Source organism: Odocoileus virginianus, chromosome 21 (genome assembly GCF_023699985.2).
Source record: "Odocoileus virginianus isolate 20LAN1187 ecotype Illinois chromosome 21, Ovbor_1.2, whole genome shotgun sequence".
NCBI classification, from domain to species: domain Eukaryota; kingdom Metazoa; phylum Chordata; class Mammalia; order Artiodactyla; family Cervidae; genus Odocoileus; species Odocoileus virginianus.
In genome coordinates, this window is record NC_069694.1 from 38607044 (window position 1) to 38632134 (window position 25091).

The window sequence follows — 25091 nt, forward strand, 5'->3', positions numbered from 1 at the left end:
CAGAAGGCAGGGGTGATGGAATGCATCCTCTACAAACCAGAGGCAAACAGCATTAAGAAAAACGATGGTTTGGCCTCCCGAGGAGAGTCAGAGTTACTAGTCAATCTCAGTTGGAGTACTTTCATCTTTATTTCCTTTGACAGAAACTGCATGCTTCCTGAGGCAGTGTGGGTGTCCTCGGGGTGGCTACCTAGCTTTGCATGTTTCCTGACTGACACAACACTCCTGCCGTGCCTCAGGGCCGGGGTGGTGAGTGTCAGTGGGAGGAGTAACCAAGTTTCACTTCCTTGCTGGTTGGAGACTTGCAGCTACAGCCGGCTTGGGTCTCACCAAGGAGGGGAGACTGTGAGGAACAGCAGAGCCGTCCCTCTCTGCCTCTTACCCAGAGCACCTTGGCAGGGGCTTCGTGGACGTGAGGGGCGTGAATGGGCAGAGCAGAATCTCCAGAAGGGAAGATGAGCACCCAGGATCCTTCAGATCTGTGGAACAGGTCGTATGGAGAAGCGGAGCTGCTCCAGGACTTGGGGTAAGAGGGCAGGTCCCCATCTCCAAGTGTTTCTTGGGTGACCCTTAACTCACTGCTTCTACCTGAATGCTCAACTTGATGAGTGATTATCCTTAGTACTGTCTCTCTCTGCCTCCCCAGTCTTCTATCCTTTTTACTTAAAAGACAGTAGATACTCATCTCTGTGTGGGGCCAATTCCACTGTGAAAGCATGTATCATCTTTGCAGATCTAAAAATAAGTAGGTGGAGAAAATGGGACAAAAATAAAATATTGGACATTCTTTGAGATTACGGACAGAACTGGGGTGTGGTCACTGATGTTGCTGGGTTTCCTTGCTGTTATTGATCTGGTTTATAAATAAATGTGCTGTTAAACAGTTCTGAGCTCCAAGCTGTGAAATAAACAGAAAGCCTAGACCCTGCTGTAAGGGACAGGGACTTTTTCAAAAGAGAAAGAATGAGGAAGTGTGTGCAGCCGTGTCCCATATGTGTTTCTTTCTCCCGACAATGCACTTGTGACCTCTTGTATGCATGCATGTCTGGAAGGGCAACTTTGAGCCTTTCAAATACTAACAAGTCAAGAAGGGGATAAACTTTCTGCTCCAAACAGGCTGTACATTTAAGTAGGTGAAGTCATCATAGTCCCATCTTTAGAAAGGGACCAGATGAGACAGTTCATCAGGATACTTAATAAAAGAAGCTAGTATTGCACAAGAGAAGGGTGGGGGATTTCCTAGAGAAACTGCCCCTTTCCCCGGATGCACCAGGAATAGACTGGCGAGGCTGGTTTTGACACCTGTGATTCCAGAGAGGCAAGCCCTGCACCTGCTGTGCTACTAAACAGCTCTAATCTTCACAAACACCCAAGGACAGAGGGCCTTCACTAGTCTCCATCTTACAAAGGCAGATAAGTTCCAGTGGTCACCCATCAATTACAAGTCAGTTTTCCAATCTGCCAGGTCTATGTTCTTAATCAGAGAAAAACTAAAGTAGGGATGAATTCTCTCTCCATGAAGACTGCAGAGATTGTATCTTTTGGAGTTGTATTACTAGAAGAGTTCTCAACAAGTCCTGTCTTTATTAATAGATTTTAAATTTGAGGTCTCAGAATGGAACTCTACCTTCACAAGGTAGATCAGACATAACAGCTAGACTTTTCAGTAAAGTGGAATGGAGTCAGAGCTCCAGGACACTTCTAGCCTCCTGGACCAAATCCCCAAACAGCAGAGGTAAAATGCCCCCTGAGCATCCAAAACAGTCATCACAAAGCCAAGGCACGAAAGCTGGAAGCTGAGCTCTCACTTAGACCTTTATTAACTTATTAAACTATCATTCTTTATGTGATGGGTTATCTAGATTCCCAGCCCACGATTGGTAGGAAGCCCCAAAGGAGAAGAGACAAAGGAAATACTCCGCTCTGCTCCCTTAATTCAACAATCCTTGAACCTAGGCTCTGTGACTGAGTACCCTTGGCACTCACTTCAATGACAAAGATGAGCTAATGCTGTCTCTCTCCCCACCTTAGTGCCCATAGCAGGAAATGACTGCAGGTAAAACCCACAAGGAAACAGGTGTCTTTCCTCTACGTGTGGAGATGGACATCCACTACAACCCACAATTACCCCCAAAAGTCCAGACCTTTTATTTCCAGACCTCTCTATTTCAGGAGGCCTGGAAATGTCTTAAATACTGGAGGATGGTTTCTGTAACAACAGGCCAGCTACAGTTGTCTAGGGAAATCGCTCTACAGTTGCGTTTCTTAACCTTGGCCATGAACTAGAATAACCTAAGGAGTTTAAAAAAATTCCCTGCCCAGGTCACCCATCAGACAAATGACATCAGTGTCTTGGGAGGTGAGCGTTTTCTTTGTAAAGTTTCCAAGTGATTCCAGAGGGAGACTGAAGTTGAGAATCACTGCACAGAAAAGAAACCCGTCAGAAGCACTGAGTCAGTGTGCCCTTGTTTTTCATTTGTTGAGTATGTACATTAGGAATCTTAAAGCCATGAATAAATAGATACTGACATTTCATTTGTGGGTTTGGGAGCATTTTGTTTATCAGTTGTTTACAGATGTATTTAACAGATCATAGAGTTCACTCATTACTAGTGTACAGTTCAATAATTTGTAGTGGCTTTAAAGAGTGCTACAACCATCACCATAAACCAATTTTATAACATTTTCATCATCCTGATAAGAAACCACAAGAGCATTTTTTTTTTAATACTCAGTGTTGGGTTAATATATAACCTGGCTGATGGATGGTCCTTTTTCCCAGGTATAAATACTCTGATCATGGGCATTTTCTTTTTTTTTTTTTCATTTATTTTTATTAGTTGGAGGCTAATTACTTTACAATATTGTAGTGGTTTTTGTCATACATTGACATGAATTAGCCATGGATTTACATGTATTCCCCATCCCGATCCCCCCTCCCACCTCCCTCTCCACCCGATGATCATGGGCATTTTCAAGCTGCCGATGGTTTAACAACAAGCTTACAAAATTCCTGAGAATTTAATAATGGACTTGAGCTCTTGTCCCTCTAGGACAATCCTGATACACTTCTCGTAGGTCATAGGATCTGAGACAACTTGAAAATAACTTGTTGTCTCTGGCGGAATTCTGAATAAAACGAAACTTCTTCTTTGAACCTATAAGCTACTGGTTAGGTAGAATCCACCGCTCAAGTGGAATGTGGAGGCTCAGTGATGTCTGATTCTTTGCAACTCCATGGACTGTAGCCCACCAGACTCTTCTGTCCTTGGAATTTTCCAGGCAAGAATACTGGAGGAGTTGCCATATATTACTCTAAGGGATCTTCCTGACTCAAGGATTGATCTAACCTGTATCTCTTGCATCACCTACATTGGCATGCATATTCTTTACTACTGTGCCACCTGAGAATCAAGCTACCCCTAAACTTCTAATTAATTCAGTTTTTCAAATGCTCCCTAAAAACAAAATGATTTAATGCACTTGATAGATTAAAAAAAAGGGTGATTTTATTGCCTTCATTTAAAAGTTGTTTTTAAAAGGATTATTTGAGTAGTTAGGTAGATTCTTAATGTTTGTATTTTTGATATAGACAAACAGATAAGGTGATGGTTAAATGGAAGAGATGTCATGCAGCTTTGTTCTTCGGTCCCTATTTTCCTCCGGGCTCTGGAATCTGTCAGTTTTGCAAATTAAACCTTGAACTGCAGCAGCTCCATCCCCTGCCTTCCTAGGACACACATGACTTGTACACAAGACATGTTTATTCTCTCTAAAGTACCTAAATCAAGCCACTTGGATACAGTTCTGCGTCTCATTTGTCGAGTGTCAGCCTAAAAGCAATTTTTTTTTTCATCCTAAACACGTTCACACAGCCAGAAGCAAAGGGGAAATAACACAAGCTGCAAAGGTTGCTCACTTCACTTACACACCAGCTGAAAGGGGGTGGGGGGAGGTGGGAAGGGAGGGGCAAGGCCCTGGAGGATAGTCCGTGTGAAGGGGAAGGCGGACAGGGAGCAGAGGGCAGGCTGTGTGAGGCTTTCAAAATTAAATGATGGGGAAAGGAAACAAATAATGACTGTTTGAGATACCACCTAAGGACCAAACTAGGCTAGAATTACTAATCGGTTTTGTGTTGTCCCACTCTTTGGGACCCCATGGACTGTAGGCCCCCGCCAAGCGCCTCTGTCTGTGGAATTTTCCAGGCAAGAATACAAGAGTGAGTATTCCCTTCTCCAGGGGATCTTGCCCATTTAAAGGCTTCCCTGGTGGCTTAGACGGTAAAGAATCTGCCTTCAGTGCCTGAAACCCAGGATCGATCCCTGGGTCGGGAAGATGCCCTGGAGAAGGGAATGGCAGCTCACTCCAATATTCTTGCCTGGAGAATTCCAAGGACAGAGGAGGAGCCTGGTGGACTACAGTCCATGGGGTGGAAATGAGTCAGACAAACAAAGTGATTAACAGTTTCACTTTCATTTTAACCATTTAAAATTCCTACAATTCTTTTATTATAACAGAAGTTCCTACAAAACAATGTAGAAATGGTGTAAGTGTATAGTTTGTTTAAGGATGCACCCTTGCAAACAGTATAACTACAGACACAAAAGGGATACAATGAAATAAAACTATTTTAGGATATTTTAAAACTAAATATTCATGGGGACTTCCCTGGTGGTCCAGAGATTACAAAGGATGTGGGCTTAATCCCTGGTTGCAGAACTAAAATCCCACATGCTATGGGGCCAAAATGTAAAAAGAAAAGAAAAAATTATTCAAATTACCTAGTCATACATATTCCTTCAAGTGAGAAATATAGTAAATATTCCTTTAAAAATATTCTTTTCTTACATATACTTTCCCAATTCTAAAATCTGTAAGAAAGTATCTGTGTGTGGCTGTGTTGGTCAATGTCAAGAAAGTAGATTCTAAGCTCTGGATATTAAAATAAATTCATTAAAAAGTCTCTCACTTCTCACCTCTAAGAGAAGTTTAGACCAGATGAAGGGTCAGTAAACATTTTTGTCAAAACGCAGGTTATAAATATTTTAGACTTTGCAGGCTTTATGACTTATGCTTCGGCTACTCACATCTGGCCCTGTGGGGTAAAAACAGCCATAGATAACACAAAAACAAATGATTGTGCTCGTGTGCAAACACAATGTTATTTAAGGACCTACCCTAAAATTTGAATTTCATATAATTTTCATGAGTCACAAAATATTCTTTTTTTCCCCCTTAACTGTTTAAGTATAAAACTCCACTTGGCTCACAGTCGAAACAAAATCTTGTACCTTGGCAGGAATTGGCCCTCGGATGATGACTTGCTGACTTAGGGAATGAGTAATAACAACTAAAGCAAGTTCTTACGGCAAGGCAGGCATTTTACATACATTCGCTCTGGTCTTTGAATGATACTGATGTTCCAGCTCTACATCCAAGGAGACTCATCAGCAGAGCAATCAGACTGCCTGGCGTCCTAGAGAATCTGGGTCCCCAGTCCATGCTTATCCCAAGGAACCAGGTTGCTCTCCTGTTCTAAGGGTCATGTGCCAACCCCAGGCCATTCACATCATTTGACCTTCACAATACCACCATCAGCACAGTGTGGTTGTGCTCATTTCATAAATGCAGGAGGTGACTTCAAGTCAGTCAAGTGAACTGTCTCTAGGTCACAGACCTCATGGCATGTGCCCTGACAGTGCCTAGGAACTTGCTCCAAAGCTGCTAGTCCTTCACGAGATGAAAGAAGGTAAATGTTCTAAGAATGGCAATTAGTCATTGCTGGATGCTCACCATATACCAGGCATTATTTTAAGCCCTTTGTTTGTGTGACTTATTAAACTCACACATCACTGTGAGATAGATACTACCACTCATGTCATTCTTATTTGCAAACGGAGAAATGAAGGACAGAGCTTTTATTAATATCACATGCCCAAGTTTACAAGGTCACAGAACTTCGAATCCAGGAGTTTGGCTCCAGAGCACACATTTTTCTCCACTAATATCACTTCCTAATTTCTGTCAAACTTCTCTCTTCTTATACCTGCACTATTAGTGCTAGTGAGAACTGAGAGAAAAAAAAAAAGTTCTGTGATGACTACCACCAAAACATTTTTGTTTTTTACTAAAAGACATTATTCTTTCACATTCTTCATATAATAAATATGTACACAAAGCCAGATCAATACCCTAATTCATCAGAACTTTTAAAAATTGAGGGTAGATTCCTTTCTTCTAGGCTAGACAAATTGAGTAGGCTAAGAAAAATATGGTCGAGTCAAAGCTTTAAAGGAACCTGTTTACTTGATACCAAGTAGAGCAATGAAGCTTGTTCCTCTTCTGGCACAATTCTGTAATTTCTTGGGCTCTAAAAATGAGGGTGATTCTCTTGTGGCTGAGCAAGAGTATGTAACTTGTAGTGCACAGTTCGATCTCTGCTTGAAGCAATCGAATTTCCTCTTCAGTTGTTGTGTTTCTGTTCCTCTGTGGGTAACGGTGACTTCCTCCTACTTACATGTGGAAGTCTGGCCACACAGGTTCTCCACACTGAGTGGGGTCACTTTGTTTCACTCATTCTCCCTTCTATTTCTTCATAGATCCGTCTGTTGAATGATGATATTATGCAAGGCACTGTGGGAGATGCTGGCATTAAGAAGTGGCTATTCCCTGGAGGAGTTTGCAGCGCAGAGGACAGGGAGTGCTGGTGTGGGTGGAGTTAGAAGGCAGGGTAGCGGGCCGGGGGTTATCACTGTGTCTACGTAAGGCATGCAGCAGATGGCCTGAAGGAAGGAGATCCATAGGATTTCTGTCAGTTGAAGGCAGAGAGACAATTTCTAAAGAGAAAATGTCATGAATAACACAGTAGAAGTGGAAAAACATGTGAATATTCAGAAAATGAAAACCGTCCACATGGACTCAGACCCTCCCAGCCCCTGGGACCCAGTCATGACTCAGCGTTCAGCCTGACTCTGGTCTCCTCCTCTGAGAGACCCCACCTTCAGCTACTTTCTATGAGAACACTTAACCTGGCTGTCCTCCTCTGGTTTCTAGTGTCACAACCTTACCCTTTTTTTTTTTTTTTTTTCAAACCTGGGTTAATTTCTTGTTCCCACCAACTCCCTCCCCACAACTGTCCCATCAGCTAGGATAAAGTCCTGGTCTGATCCCACACAGTCTGGCTCCTGCTCCCTGATGCGAGCCGTATCTGAACCCACCGCGGCCGGGTCGCTGAGTCTTAGCTGTCGCTTCCTCACCTCTAGGCTCTCTGTGGTCCTGTCCTCCCAACTCCCTGCCCACGAGGGTCTGCTCCCATTGTCTCTTGTTAGAACTGCTTTGTTTAAAATCCTTAAAGTTTAAAAAGCATAAAGGCAAGAGTTCAATTTGTTTTAAGAAAAATATAGCTATGTCAGACAAGGTTACTTTTTGGTGGCACGTGCCGAATTACTTCAGATTAAAGTCCTGTGATTTCTGTAATTTACTTTTAAATGGTCACCCAAAACCATCAGAAGAAAATATGGCAAAAAGATAAAAATTATTTTACCTAAAATATGGATATTATTTAAATATGTGGGTATTATTTATACTATTTTTCTACTTTCTTATATATCTGATATTATTCATCACAGTTTAAAATAATAATAAATGCATTAATTATTGAAAATTTGGGGAACAAAGAAAAGCACCCAAAATGACCCCCAAAATGACATATTATTCAACTCCTCTCCAGTCTTTTAAAAGCAGTTTTCTGTAAACACACACAGATGGAATTGTGGTCATACCAGGTATATAATTTTGCTCTGGCTTTCTGCTACCGTATATCTTCTTCATCTACTTGTTCTTTCTCAAAGTGGATTCTGGGTCTGGTCTTTCCTCAGGCAACCTGTTTCTCTATTTTAAAATCTGAATATTTAGACTGGTCCAAATTCCAGAAAGCCTTAAATAGATTAGGAGTTTGGACTTCAGTCAAACTTCATTTGACAGTATGGAAATATTGAACATTTACAGGAACATGGAATTGTGTGGCCACCATGCTTCGTTTTGGGATAGATTAACCCGGGAGTTGAGCATGATGCATAACATTGAGTTCAGAGCCAAGAAAGCTAACAAGTGAGGGAGTTTACAGATCTGTGAATAAGAAACTAGAGTGAGGACCTGGGAATAGTAAGGAAGGAACAGGAGTGGAAGCCAGTAATTCCACTAAGCTAAAAACATAAGGGATTCATGTCCAAATAAGAATGAGTTCTGCTTTTGTATAGTTTTTCAAAATGACATCAAAAAATTTTTGACAGCCTTAATGTCATGAATGTCTTCTAATTCATCCATTGTTTGCTCTATCATTAGAAAAATCTAAAGTTGCCTGGGTCTCATTTTACTACTCATAGGATTCTGACTCACCACCAGTTTTGTCTATGTTTTGGATAATTCTCCACATAGTCTTAGAACCTTTTCCAGATGTCAGTCCTAAGGCCCTAAGAGGTTTAGACAGCTGCTCCAGGGCTGAACGCTGAGTACTCTTTTTGACAATGAGCACCCTAGGGGCAGGGCTGTAGGTTACACATCTTTGTCTATTCCATCCAAGCCCAGCACTTGACAAAGAGCAGATACCTAAATATCTGAATTGTCTCAAGTTGGGTCAGAACCAAGACAAGAACTCAAGGTCCCTGACTTCAGTTTTCCACACCAACACTGGTCATGTACTTGTATGTCAGACTCACTCAGTGCTCTTAACAAATGATTTATCTGCTGGGAAAAATTGACCTCAGTTGGAGGCATCATCTAAACAATGAAACAGACAGGAGATAATGAAACAAGGATCTTTCTTTTTTACATTCCCCCAAAGTTTGGGACTTTTTCCCTATAGATATAGCTTCCTGAAAGTGGCCGTCTCTGTCTCCTGTCCCAGCCCACAATGGTAGGTTGTCAATGGCAACTACAGTGTGAGGACAATTACCCATCCTGAAGCAGCATTTCATGATGTTTAGGTTGTTAAGGGTAACCAGACTAAGTGCAGAGTCAAGCTTGCTTCCACTCAGATATGAGCCTTCTTGGGAGAGCCTCTGGTTTGGGATGTCTGCCCAGTCATTCAAGTCCCCCTCAAGCTCTTATCCATGAAATAGTTTTTCTAGTCAGTCCCTGAAATTTGGTTCCAGGTCCAAATCACACATTCCCTGATCCCCAGCCACGGGGAGAACAATGATGCTCTTTCAGTTTTACAGCCATTTGTGCACACTGCAGGCGGACCTGGGGACTGGGCAGGATCTCCGCTGGGGTGAGATGCACTTTCCTCTCATCCCCCACCCTCCCCACGCCTGGTGGCTCTGCCCTAGGGTCTCACATGCCTCTGACCTTCCTGGGTCCGCTGACCCACGTCGGGCTCTGTGGGTCTGCGTCCTTCTGGCACTTGGGGTTCTCTACTTCTGTGTCCTGGATCACTCCTGTGTCCAGATCACTCTGGGTGGGTCTCTGTTAGTCCCTATGTGTTTCTGGCTACCTGTGTGAGCCTCTAATGTGCCTTTCTTGGTTTCCAGGTCCTGTATCTCTCGTTCTACAGTTCTTGGCTTTTATGTCTCTGACCCTTTGTGTCCCTCTGTGTCTCTGGATTTCTGAGTCTCTGTCTCTCTTTCTGTGTTTCCACCTCTCAGGACTTCTTGTCTCACTCCTCGGGCTCCTTCAAGAACAGGTTTAGCCTGGTTTCCAACTCCCACAGAATTATCACACCCCTTCAGTCTGTTTCCTTTCAGCTGGGCCTTGACTCCACAAAAAAACACTGAGGCCCCACGTTTAGTGCGTTGTGTGACAGATACCTACTCTGGCTCTGTCATCACTCAGGTATGCTTCCTCAAGCCTGGGGCAGCTGGCTGCCCCATTTAGCCCTGCTAGTATCATTTGTAAATGTGGACATTTAGAATGGCAATGGCCAGTGCCTCGAACCAGCTGGTTCCATCACAGAAAACTCCTGATTGGAAAGACAGTGTTGAGTCTTTCTACAACTGCCCCCTGTATCACACTATGATACACAGAACTTTCAAACTTCTTTGCCAAGCCTCTGCTTGGTTCTTTTTATTTGGATGGGATCCTTTGCTATGATCAATGGAAAGATGAGCGCATGTCTGTGCACAGTGGACTTAACATGCTTATGTGGACAATACCACATTGTTACATAAAATATGCCACGGCCTGACTATGGTACCAGTTTCACTACTGACATCTTCTGAGCTGATCAGACATTTCCTTCTCCTTAACCCATGATTTCTAATGGCCAAGTGCTTCATTTTTTCAGGAAATCAAAGTATCTAGCACTAACCCTATGAAAAAATGAATACAAAAACAATCCCATGGAGTGACTCAAGCACTGAGGATGAAATAGCCTGAGTTAAGATGGCTTAGATTGAGATTGCCCAATAGATTCATTTTTTTTGTTGTTCTATCATCACTGTGTTCAGAAGGATTCTGAGGCCAAGCATAAGCTTAGCAAGGAAGAAGACAGATTAATGAGCTATGTTATCCGTGGACGTAAGAAAAGGAGAGTGCAGAGATTTCCATGGTGGTCCCGTGTCTAAGACTCCGTGCTCCCAATGCAGGGGGCTGGCTCTATTCCTGGTCAGGGAATTAGATCCCACAGGCTACAACTAAGAGTTTGTGTGCTTCACTAAAGATTTCAGATGCTGCAACGAAGAATGAAGATCCTGAGGGCCTCAGCTAAGACCTGCACAGCCAAATAAATTTTAAAAAAGAAAGAAAGAAGAGGGGAGTGCATCATATGTTATAAATGTGCAATCTTTGGTCTAGAGAGTTCAGAAAGCATGTCAGGGCCATTCAAAAGTGAGAATAATTTCCAGAACTGTTTCTTTTGCATTCTAAAGCTTCTCAAATATAATATATTTAAGTTTTTGATTAAGAAGGCTTGCCATCTTACTTTTTGTCTAAAAAAAAAGAATTCTTGTCATGAACACACAAAAAAAGTGAGCGTAATTTTGAAAATGAATAAAAAGTGAAAATTCTCTAAAGAAGAGTGCTTTTGTTGGCTGTTCAACTCCAGAGCCTATAAGCTGTTTTCATACAAAGAGGAATTTCTGTTATTGTTTTGGGTTAACATATAGGTCCTCATAAGTCTGAAGGGACAGAATCTTATTTCTATGTCACTTCTTTTTGGCAGGAAGGGGGAAAATAGGTATTTAAATATGTGAATAATCTGTAGACGTGAGTTAGGAAGAAATTTTCTCCCCAAGATGTATATAATCAAAACCGGATGTATGGCTCATGTTTTAACACGCAAGACTGGTTTCTGTGTCCACTTGTTCTTCCCCTGTTATTTTGCATTTCCCTCAATATAGACCCTCTGTTCTAGGTAAGCATTGTGTTTTCTGTAGACCCATGCATATTTCAACCCCAGTGCTTTTGCTTATGCTACTGACCCTGTTGGCATGCTGTTTTCTCTTACACTTAATGAATTCTGTGTCTATTCTTCAAGTTCCAACTCATGGTCTTCCTCCTCCATGAAGCTTTCCTTGATCAATTCATTTCCTCAGGAGCTCCCCCTTCTATATCATTTACTGTCCATATCACTAAGATAGCAGCTATCTGGGATTTTTTTTTTTTAATTAAATTAGCCACAGACCCTTCTCTTTTCTTCTAAGTACTGTGAAGCCACTTAGCATGTTCTTTGCTCTCTTTGTCTCCCTCTTTAATACTACATACAGTACACTCAAACCATCAAGATTGTTGAAGTGAATTACAGTTTTTATGACCAAGAGTCCTTCAATGTGCTTCTCAAACTCTAAACTCATACCAATCATGTAGAGCTTGTGATGAAAACAGATTATAATTCAATGGGTCTAGGAATGTGAATGTGCTACTGTGAATTCCTAACTAAATCTCAGGGTTCTGAATGACAAAAGACTTCACATTGTTTTTCAAACATCAGGTACAACCAAAGCATGTCTTTAAAGTTAATTTAGTGGATCACAATCAATATTTGTTAAAAAAAAATTTGACAAGAAAATAGTAAATAGCATTTATAAGGATTGTATTGTTTCCTATAACACTTCTGGGGGATTTTTTGGTATGTATGTTAATAAAGTACCTGTGTATACACACACACACACACACACACACACACACACACAGATACAAAATATATTTTATGTTGTTGGTTAATTCAAAGAGCTTGAAAGCTTCTCTTTCAAAGGACAGAGCAGAATGAGAAATAATTGTATCAACAAATAATTAAGACAATTAAACTCAAAGGGATAAGAAACCATGAAGACTCCAGTATGGTGGGACAGGTTCCCAGAAGGTTCTGGCACAAAGGGCGTGGAATGAAAGAAGGGGCAGAGCTGAGGACGGTGTTTCTGGATGGAGCTCATCTGTTTTGTCTGTGGTTGAGCTTATTTCCTGTATCTCACTGAGAGGCAGCTATGAAAAGTCTTTAGTGGGTGGATGTTTCCTAATTTGTTAATGTATCATGGAAGGGATAACGCCACAGTTTCCTTCAAGGCCAGCTGCGGGTTTGACAAGCTAGTAAGCCCAGTACAAATATTCTTTGGAAGTTTGATAAGCTTTTGTTGACTCTTTTACCCTTGAGCTATTTATGATAATGTGGGGACCTTGGGAAAAAAGAAAATACAACATTGCTTCAAATGTGTTGTTGTAAAGAATAGTTTCTGGCTCTTTTTCACTTCTTCAGGGACAATGAGACAAAACTTTTTTTTTTTAAGTTTCTGGAAAATGAACCTTATCCCAAACAGCAGAGGAGTTGTATTCCCAGCAACCAACACAATGTCTAGAATATTCATAACTGCTGTTGTTCAGTAGCTCAGTTGTGTCTGACTTTTTGCAACCCAATGGACTGTAGCCCTCCAGGCTCCTGTGTCCATGGGATTTCCTAGGCAAGAATACTGGAGTAGGTTATGATTTTCTTCTCCAGGAGATCTGGACCCAGGTATCTAAACATGCGCCTCCTGCATTGGCAGGTGGATTCTTTACCACTAAGCAACCAAGGAAGCCCCAATGTATGTTGTATAAATTGCAGAGATTGTATCTTGCTCTCTTCCGCAAAAGTTAAAGAATCAAATAAGAGGATTTTTATAGAAGTCAGTGTTCCAGCATGAAAATAAGAGAGTTTTCCTACCAGGTGTTATTATTAGTCACCTTGACAGATGAGAAAGATGGAGGTTGCTACTTGCATGGGGTCACAACCAATGTGTCAGAAGTCACTGGGGCAGATGGACTTATCACTGAGGAAGTGATTGGAGATAAAGGCCTGTTCTTGCTTCACAAAATTTTCACAGATACTGCATGGGTGTTTGTGAGCCAGGTTGACTGCTTATTAGCATTCTTTTTCACTTGGCAGTTCCCAGCAGTAAAAAGGTCTTTTATTGCCCTTAATTCTAAAAACGTCATCTAATGCAGCTGGCAGAGATGTGGGAGAGCCACAGAGGAACATGACTTACTTTGGGGTTTTAATCAGCAGCAGGTCCAGCGTGAATCAGCAGTGTGATGCAACTACTAAGAAACAAATGCAATCTTGGGTTGCCTTGCAATGTACCTGACAGCCAGAATAGGGAGATCCTCTGGGCTTTGGGTTTTGCACATCAAGTCTTACCTTGACGATAGATTTTAAATATTTGGAAAGTATTCAGAGGAGATAAGTTCTCTGGGTGATCAAAGGACTGAAAATCTGTCATAAAAGGAGAAGTTGAAGATGATGAAAACAAAAGCGAGAACATTTTAAATACTTTTAACTATTTGTATAAGTAACATCTATATAACTCCGAGAAGTAGCTTTGAAACCATCTGTTGAAAGCTGTACAGCTGGAAACAGTAAACTGATGTAGGCGAGGGTTTTCTGGCCGTAAATCATAGAAGTGTGTACAGGTTTGCCTGTACAAGTAGTGAGTTCCATGTTACTAGCAATATGTAAACAAAGATTGGATAAGAATCTTATTAGGGTTTAGACTTTACTCACATATTGTACAAAAATTAGAAATATAAACCAAGCTGTTGGTGATTACGGATTAAATGTAGCTTTTATTTACTAAGTCGAACATTTTAAATGTTTACTCAAAAAAAAAAAAGCAGATGTGACTTTTATAATCACCAGAAGTGAGTTTGCTGTGAAGCCAATGAAGCTTCAGCTTCAGGGCCTCTGTCTTGCACAGACCCTAGTGATGTAGTTAAAATAAATGCATCAATTGGAAAAATATTTAAGATTAGTCCCTGAGCATTAAAATTTTAAATACCCTTACAGCTCATTTATGAAAGAAATTTGACAGAGGTTCTCAAATTTTCCAACAATCCTAAAAACTTCATTATTAACATCACATTTTGAAGTTGAAAATAACTTTTCTCTGCTATCAATAATTTAAAAAATTATAGGTGAAAGACTGAATTATTCTGTTCTCTCTATAGAAAATTATAGTAAAACATTGTTTTACATGAAAAAATAACTAGAGATGATTTGGCCAGAAGTGTAGAGAAAAAAGTAGGGGGGGTGTGTTAGACAGGTATTTAATGAATATAAGTTGTTTTCTCACTTTGTCAGCTTTTTATTTTTTTAATTTGTGACATAATTGACATATAACATTATATTTGTTTCAGGGGTACAACATAATGATTTGATATTTATGTATATTGCAAAATGACCACCACAATAAGTTCAGTTAACATCCATCACCACATAGGTAACAAAACATTTTTTCTCGTAATGAGAATTTTCAAGAGGAAATTTGTACCTTTTGATTTTCTTTATTCATTTTACTACCCCCTCAACATGCATCTTCAGCATTCACCAATCTGTTCTCTATATCTGTGAACTTGGTGTTTTGTTTGTTTGTTTTTTGTTATTTTATTTTTTCTTATTTTTCATAGTTAAATGTTGGTGTATTTCATTCTTTTTTAATTGAAATATAGGTGGCACAGTGCTAAAGAATCCGCCTGCCAGTGCTCAATCCCCAGGTCAGGAAGATCCCCTGGAGTAGGAAATGGCATCCTTTATTCTCCACTATTGTTGCCTGGAAGATCCCATGGACAGAAGAGCCTGGAAGAGTCCATGGACAAAGGAGCTTGGAAGATTTCATGGACAGAGGAGCTTGGCGGGCTATGGTCCATGGGGTCACAAAGAGTTGGACATGACTAAGTGGCTGAACACACACACACATAGCTGACAAACACTGTTAGGTTAGTTTCAGGAGTACTACATAGTGACTTGATATTTGTATACATTATGAAATGATCACCACAATAAGTCTAGTAACCATCTGTCCCCTACAAAGTTCTTACAATATTATCACCCATATTCCTTATGCTGTATACATCCCTGCAGCTTATTAATTTTATAACCAGAGGTTAGTACCCTTTAATCGCCTACACCTGATTCACACACAATCCTTTCCTTTCCGGAAACTATACATTTGTTTTCTGGATCTGTGAATCTGTTTTGTTCTGTTTGGTTGGTTGTTTTGTATTTTAGATTTCCCATATAGGTGATATCATATAGTGTTTGTCTTTTTTCTGTCTGACATTTTGTTTAGCACAAGACCCTCAAGGTCCACTCACGTTGAAAATGGCCAGATTTAACTCTTTATGGCTTAATAACATTTCCCTTATCCATTTATCCATCAATGGACATTTAGGTTATTTTTGCATCTTGTCTACTGTAAATAATGAAGCAATGAACATTTTTTTTTAACATATATGTTTTCTAATTAGTGCTTTAATTTTCTTCAGATAAGTACCCAAGAGTAGAATTGCTGGGTCATATATAGCAGTCCTATTTTTAATTTTTTGAGAAAACTCCAATCTGTTTTATATAGTGGTTGCATCAATTTACATTCCCACCACCTTTTTTTCCACATCCTCACCAACACTGGTTAGTTCTTGTCTGTTTGATGACAGCCATTCTAACAGGTGTGAGGTGATATCTCATTGTGGTTTTGATTTGCATTTCCCTGATGATTAGTGATGTTGAGCATCTTTTCATATGTCTTTGGCCATCTGTCTTTCTGGAAAATGTGTATTCAGATCTTCAGTCCGTTTTAATATTGGATTGCTTTGGATTTATTTATTTATTTTTTTTGTTATTGAGTTCTTTATCTAGTCTGAATATTAACCCCTTATTGGATATATGATTTGCAAATATTTTCTCCCATTCAGCAGGTTGCCTTTTCATTTTGTTGATGTCAGCTTTTAAAATTTGCAATCTATTATGATCTCTTACTCTAAATAATTTTTCTCTTTTGATAATTTAATATTAATTTTTCTTAAAGAGACTCCCAAATTTTACAAGCTTCAAGTCCCTTAAAATCTGAATCTTCCATCTGAAGTCAGAATAACAAAATGAAAACACTTTAAACACAGCCCCAGTTACAGGAATTTTGGCCCAGGCAATTAGTACTCTATGTAATGAGCTGTTGTGTATGCATTTTAAGCCATAAAAAACTCTGTAGACATTAGCCAAGAAACAGTCAGCCTCCAGAGCCAAGCATAAGATAGCATCAATATCCCCCCAGCTTCATCTCACCACGCCTGGCTGCTGCCCTTGGGCACTCACCTGGATCATTCCCGCCCCTCTATGCAGGGCTCTGACCTGGTACATACCTGGGTTCTGCTTGCTTCCTGGCCTTTGCTCCTGTTACTCTCTTTGCACAGAGAGGTCCCTGAACAATTGTCACTCCAAATTCCATCAGACTTTAAATAGAGAAAAAGTCTCTCTCCCCCTCTCCATCCAAGTACTAAATCACTTTCAGAATTCAATAAACAGTAGTTGAATAGGTAAATAAAATAAAATAATTAAATACAATAAGCATTAACAGGGCCCTGAAAGTTGGATTAAGATAGAAATACTGTTTTCTCTTTTTCAAATTTCAGTTACTCAATTAATATATGTATGTATTTTTTTATTCAGTTCAGTTCAGTTCAGTTTAATCACACAGTCGTGTCCGACTCTTTGCGACCCCATGGACTGTAGCCTACCAGACTCCTCCATCCATGGGATTTTCCAGGCAATAAAGCTAAATTAGGAAAATGTAATCAAACTAAGGACTCTTAACAATACTCTCAATCATGGTTCTTTCCATTAAGGACCATTCTTATCAGTTTGGAGTATATTTTATCAGCTTCCTATTTTGTGCTTTTATGCACTTTTATATGTGTATGTGTTGTATTATTTGGAGGAGATGGAGAGATTTTTCTCTGGGTGGTTTCATACTGTACCTGATAGAACGTTCTGGGATCTGTCAGCTCTGCCACGTGTGGACATAAGCAATCTGTGTTTTCCCGTGGGGTGCCACTGGCATTCTGAGTGTGACATTTCTCAGTTGTTGAGAACTACATCAGTCTTCACAGGCTGGTAAGCATTTTGACATTGCCTCCTGAAGTGCTGGGTGCACCTGACCTTCCCCAAGCATTTGGTGACCAACACTCTCTCACCTCTTCAAATTCTGATTATTTTTTTCCATAGCTTAAAAAAAAACTGGTAGATAATTGCTTTATAATGTTGTGCTAGTTTCCTCTGTACAACAGTGAGAAACAGTTATAAGGATGCGTATATCCCCTCTCTCTCGAGCCTTCCACCCCAATCCCACCCCTCTAGGTCATCACAGGGCACCAGGCTGAGATCCCTGTGCTATAGAGCCGCTTCCCACCAGCTGTCTGTTGTATACATGATGGTGTATATGTCAGGGCTACTCTTTCAGTTTATCCCACCCTTCCCTTCCCCACTGTGCCACCAGTTCCTTCTCTATGTCTGCATCTCTATTCCTGCCCTATAAATAGGTTCATCAGTACCATTTTTCTAGATTTCATACATATGTGTTAACATTAGATTTCTGCTTTTCTCTTTCTGACTTACTTCATTCCATGTGACAGACTCTAGATTCATCCACATCACTGCAAATGACCCAGTTTCATTCCTTATCTGATTAACTTTTAACAAAATCTCATCCTCTGAGCACTTAACTTTATCATCTCACTGTTAGTGGAAAATTAGGATGGCTCCTAATTTTTATTCTCATAAATGCTCTACAGTAAACATCTTCATTCACACTTCCTTCTGCGTACTTGTGAATGTTTCACTAATTAGACATCAGAAATGGAGTCACTGGTCATGTGGGCATGTCCAGTTACACTAGATATGTAAGTTTCCCTCCAACTTAAACACCTGCCAACAGTAGATGATAATATCCATTGCCCTTAAATTCTCCATTACTTCATACTAACCAGTCTGGTGGTTAAAAAATACTACATTATTGTTTTAGTTTGCATTTCTCTGATTGTGAGACTATTTATTTGAAATACATATTTTCTCTTCCGTGAATGACTTTCATTTCCTCCTCTGTATATGTACATATTTTAATTCTTACTACATATGCTTTGTTACCAGAAAAAAAGCACAGTTTTAAAATAACTTGTGTGTTCTTTAAGGCCTGCTTAGATGTTGGGCCTTTCAAAAAATGGCCTTGATCTTTACTCTCTCTTGGGTGTAGTTCACGAAATACTTCTCTTATCCTCTTGACTAATGGTTTCTTGAAGCCCAGCCTGGGTTTTTATTCCCTCTGACTGCCTAGTACAATGCCTTGCACAGATTTGTACTCAATAGATAAAGATTTATAAAGTCGAATGATAGAAAGTAGAAAAGGTTAACTATGGGAAAACTACCGACTGACCAAGACTATATTTTCAATCTTTTGATCTTTTTTTTAAAAAAATTGTTATTTATTTACTTGTTGGTTTGTTTTTGGCCGTGCTGGGTCTTCATTGCTGTACATGGGATTTCTCTATCTGTGACGAGCAGGAGCTGCTCTCTAATTGCAGTGCACAGGCTTCTCTTTGCAGTGGTCTCTCTTGCTGTGGGGATCAGGCTCCAGGGTGTAGGGGCTTTAGTAGCTACAGCGCACAGCCTTAGTTGCCCTACAGCATGTGGAATCTCCCTGGACCAAGGACCAAACCCACATCCCCTGTGTTGGCAGGTGGATTCTTAACCACTGGACACCAGGAAAGTCCCCAACCTTTCACTCTTTATGAACACAATCTTGAACCATCCTTACCAAAGATGGACATATTCCTACAAAGGATATGTAATGCTGTTTGGCTTTATAGTCACTTCCCTGAAAGATAACCTGATCTAAAGTTTCTGGGAAATGATGCTTAGCTCAATGAGGAGAGGAAGTTTAGGCATTTGTGGAAGAGTTGTTTGGGGAATGAAGAGCCTCGTTGCCATGCAGACATGGTGAAGTATAGGTGGTTGCCTGGCAGGCTCTGTCTTAAATTTGCCCGGGTCCAGAACTCCATGAAACCTGTGATGGTTGTGCTGACTCTACCAAGCTGCTACCAGGAAATTAACTACCCTACCAAGAAATTAACAACCTCTGAGATGTTCCAAATTAGAGCACAGTGTAATGCTTTATATTCAAGGATTTCTTATGTGCTTATGATATATAGTTACTGTTTAAAAGATTACCATAAAAAGCTCTAAGCTGGGACTTCTCTGGTGGTCAAGTGGTTGAGTCTATGTTGTCAATGCAGGGGATGCAGGTTGGACTCTTGGTCAGGGAACTGAGATCCCGCATGCTTTGCAGCACAACCAAGAAATTAAAAAAAAAATTCTCAATAAAAAGTGCTGTCAAGCTGTAATTATCAGAATTCTATAAATGCTTTAAAGAGACATCATTAGATCTTGTTGAAAAGAATTCCAGTGTCCAAATTCTTTACATTTTAGAATTTTGTTGCTTCAGATAAGTAATCTATTGACTTAAACTGAAATGTCCATTCAAAATATAATTATTGGCAACATACATTTAAGAACTTGTGACCTCATAAAGATTTCATTTATCAAAAAAATTAGTATTCTGCCTGTAACCAAACCTGAAGTTTTTGATAGCCTCTCTTTTAGCTCCTCCAATTTCCCTTTGTTTTTTTTTTTTAATTCAAATATCATTGACATACAGGATATTAGTGTTCAGTTCAGTTCAGTTCAGTCGGTCAGTCGTGTCTGACTCTTTGTGACCCCATGAACTGCAGCACACCAGGCCTCCCTGTCCATCACCAACTCCTGAAGTTTGCTCAAACTCATGTCCATCCAGTCGGTGATGCCATCCAGCCATCTCATCCTCTGTCGTAGATTCCAATATTTAAAGAATTTGGTGCTGAGAAGATTTGAGCACATTTGGGAATTAGTTCAATGAAGGGGTAAATAACTCAATCGGATTTCTTATAAAGATGTTTTTCCTTGCCATTGTTTTTAGTTAGCAAGTGCATTTCTAACTCAGGATGGAGGCATCTCTGCCCCAAAGAGGAAACGTGCTAAAGAAGCAGACATTAGGACATGCTGGTTTAGAAAACAGATAGCTCAGAGACCTATGTAGAAACTCCCTCTGCCTTTGGTCTTATGTTTAATTTTTATTATCAGGCTAAAATATCATTGCACAGGACATCCCAGCGGATCCATCACTCTCAGAGCAGGACACTTCCTTATACACCGTGCACACCTCTGTGATAGTACTGAGTTCACTGACATGATCGACAATATTTGTGTAGCTGCTCCTGTCTCCTTCCCCTTCGCTGCCCTGCACTGTAGCTCTTAATAGCAACTGCTACCCACCACGACCTAGCTTCCCATATCTGAAAGAAGCTGACAGTAATCAACAAGTATATTTGAGCAACAAGAAAATCACACCTCAGAGGCAACATCACAAGTTATGGCTTTGGGGATCTCAATGGCTTCATGACAACTAATGTGTTTTGAGCTCAACTGTTTGCCAAGACTGCTTTGACTATTTTGTGTGTGTTACAGCAAGCAGAACTGACTGCTGGCCCATGAGGTACCGCTGTTATTAATTCTATTTTAGAGGTGAGAAAACTGAGGCTTAGGTTGGTTATACAACTTGCCCAAGGTGTTAGAGCTGTAAGGGGTTTCACGTGGATTAGGACTCTGGCAAACTGACGCCAGAGACCACAGTCCTAATCACCACACTGAACTGTCTCTATTGACTCATTAAAAAGAACGGGAAAGGAAAAAGGAATGAGGCACAGAACAGGGTGCCTGGGATGCTCATGTCTCCATAGAGCTGGGACTGGGCACATGCCTGGATGCCTCTGGACACAAAGGATTCCTCTCAGGAGGAAGCACAGAAAATGGGTAACATTTGGGCCCCCCGAGGAAAGGAACAGGGTGATGTGGATTAAAGGGGGAGAAAAAAGCTTCATTTTAATCATGTCTTCTTTTGAACTATGTAGATTTTTTTTCTACCATAGATATATGTTACCTTTTCTAATGTGTTTTTGGAGTTTATTTATTTTTTTAAACACATACATTAGTCTGAATATCCTTGGGACTTCCCCAACTCTGCAGGTATTTTTGAGTTTTAAACAATATTGAATGGGGCTTGCGACTCTGTATAAAACGTCTGAATTCCTTGTTTTCAACTTCATGTCCCTCATGACAATGGACTCTGATATAACAACTCAGTGGTTTTACACATTACTAAACATGGTGCCACACTTTTAAAAGAGAGTGTGATAAAGAAAGGAAAAAATTGGCCCAAGCCTATTCTTATGGTTATTTTTGACTTGAAATTTTTAAAATATTTCTGTCTACAAAGTAATGTGTGTTTGTTTGCTAGGACTTGCATGAGTAAGTACCACAAAATGGCAGCTTAAACAGATGAAACTGATTGTCTCATGTTCTGGAGATGAGAAGCCCCAAATCAAGGTGTCAACCCCAAGTAGGGTTGGTTCCTTCTGAGTGCTGTGAAGGGGGATCTGCTCCAGCTCACCCTTCTTGACTTACAGATGGCCATTTTTAGGGAGGGTGTCCACAAGGCATGCTCCCTGAGCGCAAGGCTATCTCCAAAAGTCCCCTTTTTATGAGAGGACACTGGTCCTATTGAATTAGGACCCACCTTGAAAACGGAAGTGTTAGCCACTCAGTCGTGTGTGACTCTTTATGACCCCATGGACTATAGCCCACCAGGCTCCTCTGTCCAAGGGATTCTCCAGGCAAGAATACTGGAGTGGGTTGCCATTCACTTCTCCAGGGTGATCTTCCCAACCTAGGGATCGAACCCAGGTCTCCTGAACTGCAGGCAGATTCTTTACCATCTGAGCCACCAAGGGAGACCCCTAGGACCCACCTTAAGAACCTCACTATGACTTGCTAAAGACCCTGTCTCCAAATAAGGAAGCATTCTGAGGTACTAGGGCTAAGCACTTCAACATAAGAGTGTTCAGGATACAATTCAACCCATAGCACTCTGGGATAAGGCAAATCCCTCCTTTCCCCTTCAGCCTCACCCAGCGATTTCGTTTTATTGACGTCTTGGCTCAGGGTTTGGTCTCAGGGCTACCAGGGTGGAGAATATTGCTGAGGTAACCTCTGAGAGGAAAACCCAGTGCAGGAAGAGTCCCCCCATAGTTCACTCTGAGTGAAAGTGCTGTTCCCTCCGCCCCAGGTGGTACCACGGCAACCTCACCCGCCACGCAGCTGAGGCGCTGCTCCTCTCCAACGGATGTGATGGGAGCTACCTTCTGCGCGACAGCAATGAGAGGATTGGGCTCTACTCTCTCTCTGTGAGGTAGGATTCATAAGAACTCTGTGAATCTAGTGGGGTCCCAACTCTTACTTATATGGGCACTGACTTCAGCATCACATGCAGATTGCCAGAAAATAGAATTCTCTTGATTCTTGTTAGACCAGCAGGTCGAAGGATGCCAAGCTCTGAGTGGAGAGACTGCAGAAAACATGCCTGCTCCTTCCATTAACAGAGGAAGAATTATTAGAGCTGGGACCAAAAAAAAAAAAAATGTTAAAGCTGAAGGAGATTTTATGAATTATTTAATCCAAAACTCTTGCTTGACTGATGAAGAAACTGAAGCCTGAAGTGGTAAAGTGTCTTCCACCCAATAAAACAGTGCTAGAAACAGCACCAGAATCCTCATCCCTGGAGCCTGGCCCAGTACCCTTTTCACTGTTCTTTGCTTCCTCTGGAAAATCAAAATGACTTATGGCTATGCAATTTCATAACCACAAACTCAAGCAGGCAACATGCAACTTTTAATTTTTTTCTATAAACAGAATTTCTCAAAGTTCCATTTCCCCCAACTGTTAAGAAAGTTAATCTAGTCCCCACCAGATATGCCTGGCTCAAAAGAGTGATTGGCCAGCCCTTTCAGGGTTTCTCTCCCACACTTTCCCCTGGCTGACTTCCCTTTCAGAGAAGGTGACCTAGCCACCTGATAATCAGGGGCAGTCATTGGTTATCTGTTAGCATCTGTCACCTTGGCTTCCACTGACCTACAGCAAGTCTCACTGGGTTCATAGGCAGTTGCTAGGATATGAGGACTCCATGAAACTGCCTCATTAACCTCAAACCATTACTGTTTTATTTCGCTTATAAATTTTCTAAACAACATCTTTGGGGAAATTATTAATCAAAAGTGGAATTCTGCTTGATGTAGGAATTCAATTCTGGGCTGAAGCAGGAATTTTGCTTTCTTGAATCAACAGCAAATGTTAAAATTATATTAAAGGTTGGATTGTTGATCCTTGATTGCATGGATCACTCCAAAATCTCAGACAAACCTGTGGAATTGTTGGCTCAAAGAAAGTTAACTTTTCACTTTTACATGTGTCATAAACCTTACAAAGAGATAATACATACATTACATCTACATACAAATTTAAAATATAAATTGTTAATTTCCATTACAAGCACTTGGAAATGTTTTAAAAAGTAATAACCACCACAAAATTGAGAAGAACCACAGACCAGCTCAGGAGAATGGTTGTTTTCATTCATTTGTTCATTCACTTCCTTAATAATATTTCAGAGCATCCACTCTGTGCCTCCCACTTTGGTAAGTGTTGTAGGAGATTCAAAGACCTTGTCTTCTGGAAGTCTAACCTCACAGGGGCAATAAGGCCATATATAAATACCTTACTACAAAGGAGAGTGCTGTAAATGACATGAAAGACAACAAGGTAAGTGTGTGGATTGTTGAGAAGAGAAAAAACAAGTCACTCAAGCTGGAATATCATGCAATATTTGATAGTAAGTGGCATTTGAACTGACACAATCAAAAACAAAGTGGAAGAAGTCACAGGTGAAAGGAACAGTACAGGCTAAGGGACAAAGGCAGAAGCTCCTAGGAGAATAGTACAGCTGGTTGGCCTATGGCAGTTGCCAAGACGTGGTCCCCAGACCAGTAGCATCACTTCAGAGCATGTTAGGAATACAGGTCTTGGGCTCAACCCCGGACCTACTAAATCAGGAATTCAGGGGGTAAGGCCCAGAAGTCTGCACCCTCCAGGTGATTCTGACTTCTGATTTTTGCTAAAGGTGGAAAGTTACCTGAAAGAGAAGAATAGTGGAAGTGAGGTCATGTGTGTATGTGTGTGTATATGGTTACAGATATAGATAAAATTTAATTTTCTGCCTTATTCCAAAGACAGCAGTGTAGGAAAGTTGGTATTTTGTTCAGCAGGGAGTGGAGCAGGGGTGGGAGGCAAAGGACTGGGTTCACATAACTGATTAGGTGAAAAGAGGCAGAATTTGTACTGACTCCCAAGTAAGGGAGGAGGTCCAGGCACAGAGGAGAATATGGGGAGAGGGTGACTGCGGTTTCTATCACCTCTCTTCCTGTCTCTCTTACACTTATGCCTCAAGCAAAATACAAACAATCCAGTTGAAAAATGAGCAGAAGACCTTAATAAATGTTTCCCCAAAAAAGACATACAGATAAGCACATGAAAAGATGCTCAACATTACTAATTATTAGAGGAATGCTATTCTTTAAATGCCAGTGGTTTTGGTGATTGTGTCATAACTGTTTTGAGAAAGGCTTCATGGTGATACTAATGCCTAAGGTTATATTTCCCTTCAAAAAAGATACTTGTTTCTTTAATAGCATTGCATTTTTTCCCCCTTTTTTTCTTTTAGAGCCAAAGACTCTGTCAAACACTTTCATGTTGAATATACTGGATATTCATTTAAATTTGGCTTTAATGAATTCTCATCTTTGAAGGATTTTGTCAAGCATTTTGCAAATCAGCCTTTGATTGGAAGTGAGACAGGTAAGCTAGGCACATATAGTTG

At 40.6% G+C, this 25091-nt stretch overlaps 1 protein-coding gene across 2 annotated transcripts in view; it reads left to right on the plus strand.

Annotated features, from left to right (window-relative positions):
- The first annotated feature begins 280 nt into the window (after positions 1 to 280).
- DAPP1 (dual adaptor of phosphotyrosine and 3-phosphoinositides 1) overlaps positions 281 to 25091 on the plus strand; it is a 55315-nt gene continuing 30504 nt past the window's right edge. The window contains exons 1-3 of one of the 2 annotated variants that reach the window (XM_070452169.1): positions 281 to 526; positions 22449 to 22571; positions 24936 to 25069. In XM_070452169.1, the coding sequence (XP_070308270.1) occupies positions 426 to 526; positions 22449 to 22571; positions 24936 to 25069 (358 nt within the window). In that variant the 5' untranslated portion in view covers positions 281 to 425. The remainder of the gene's footprint in view (positions 527 to 22448; positions 22572 to 24935; positions 25070 to 25091) is intronic. The other variant, XM_020884231.2, reaches the window with a different exon arrangement.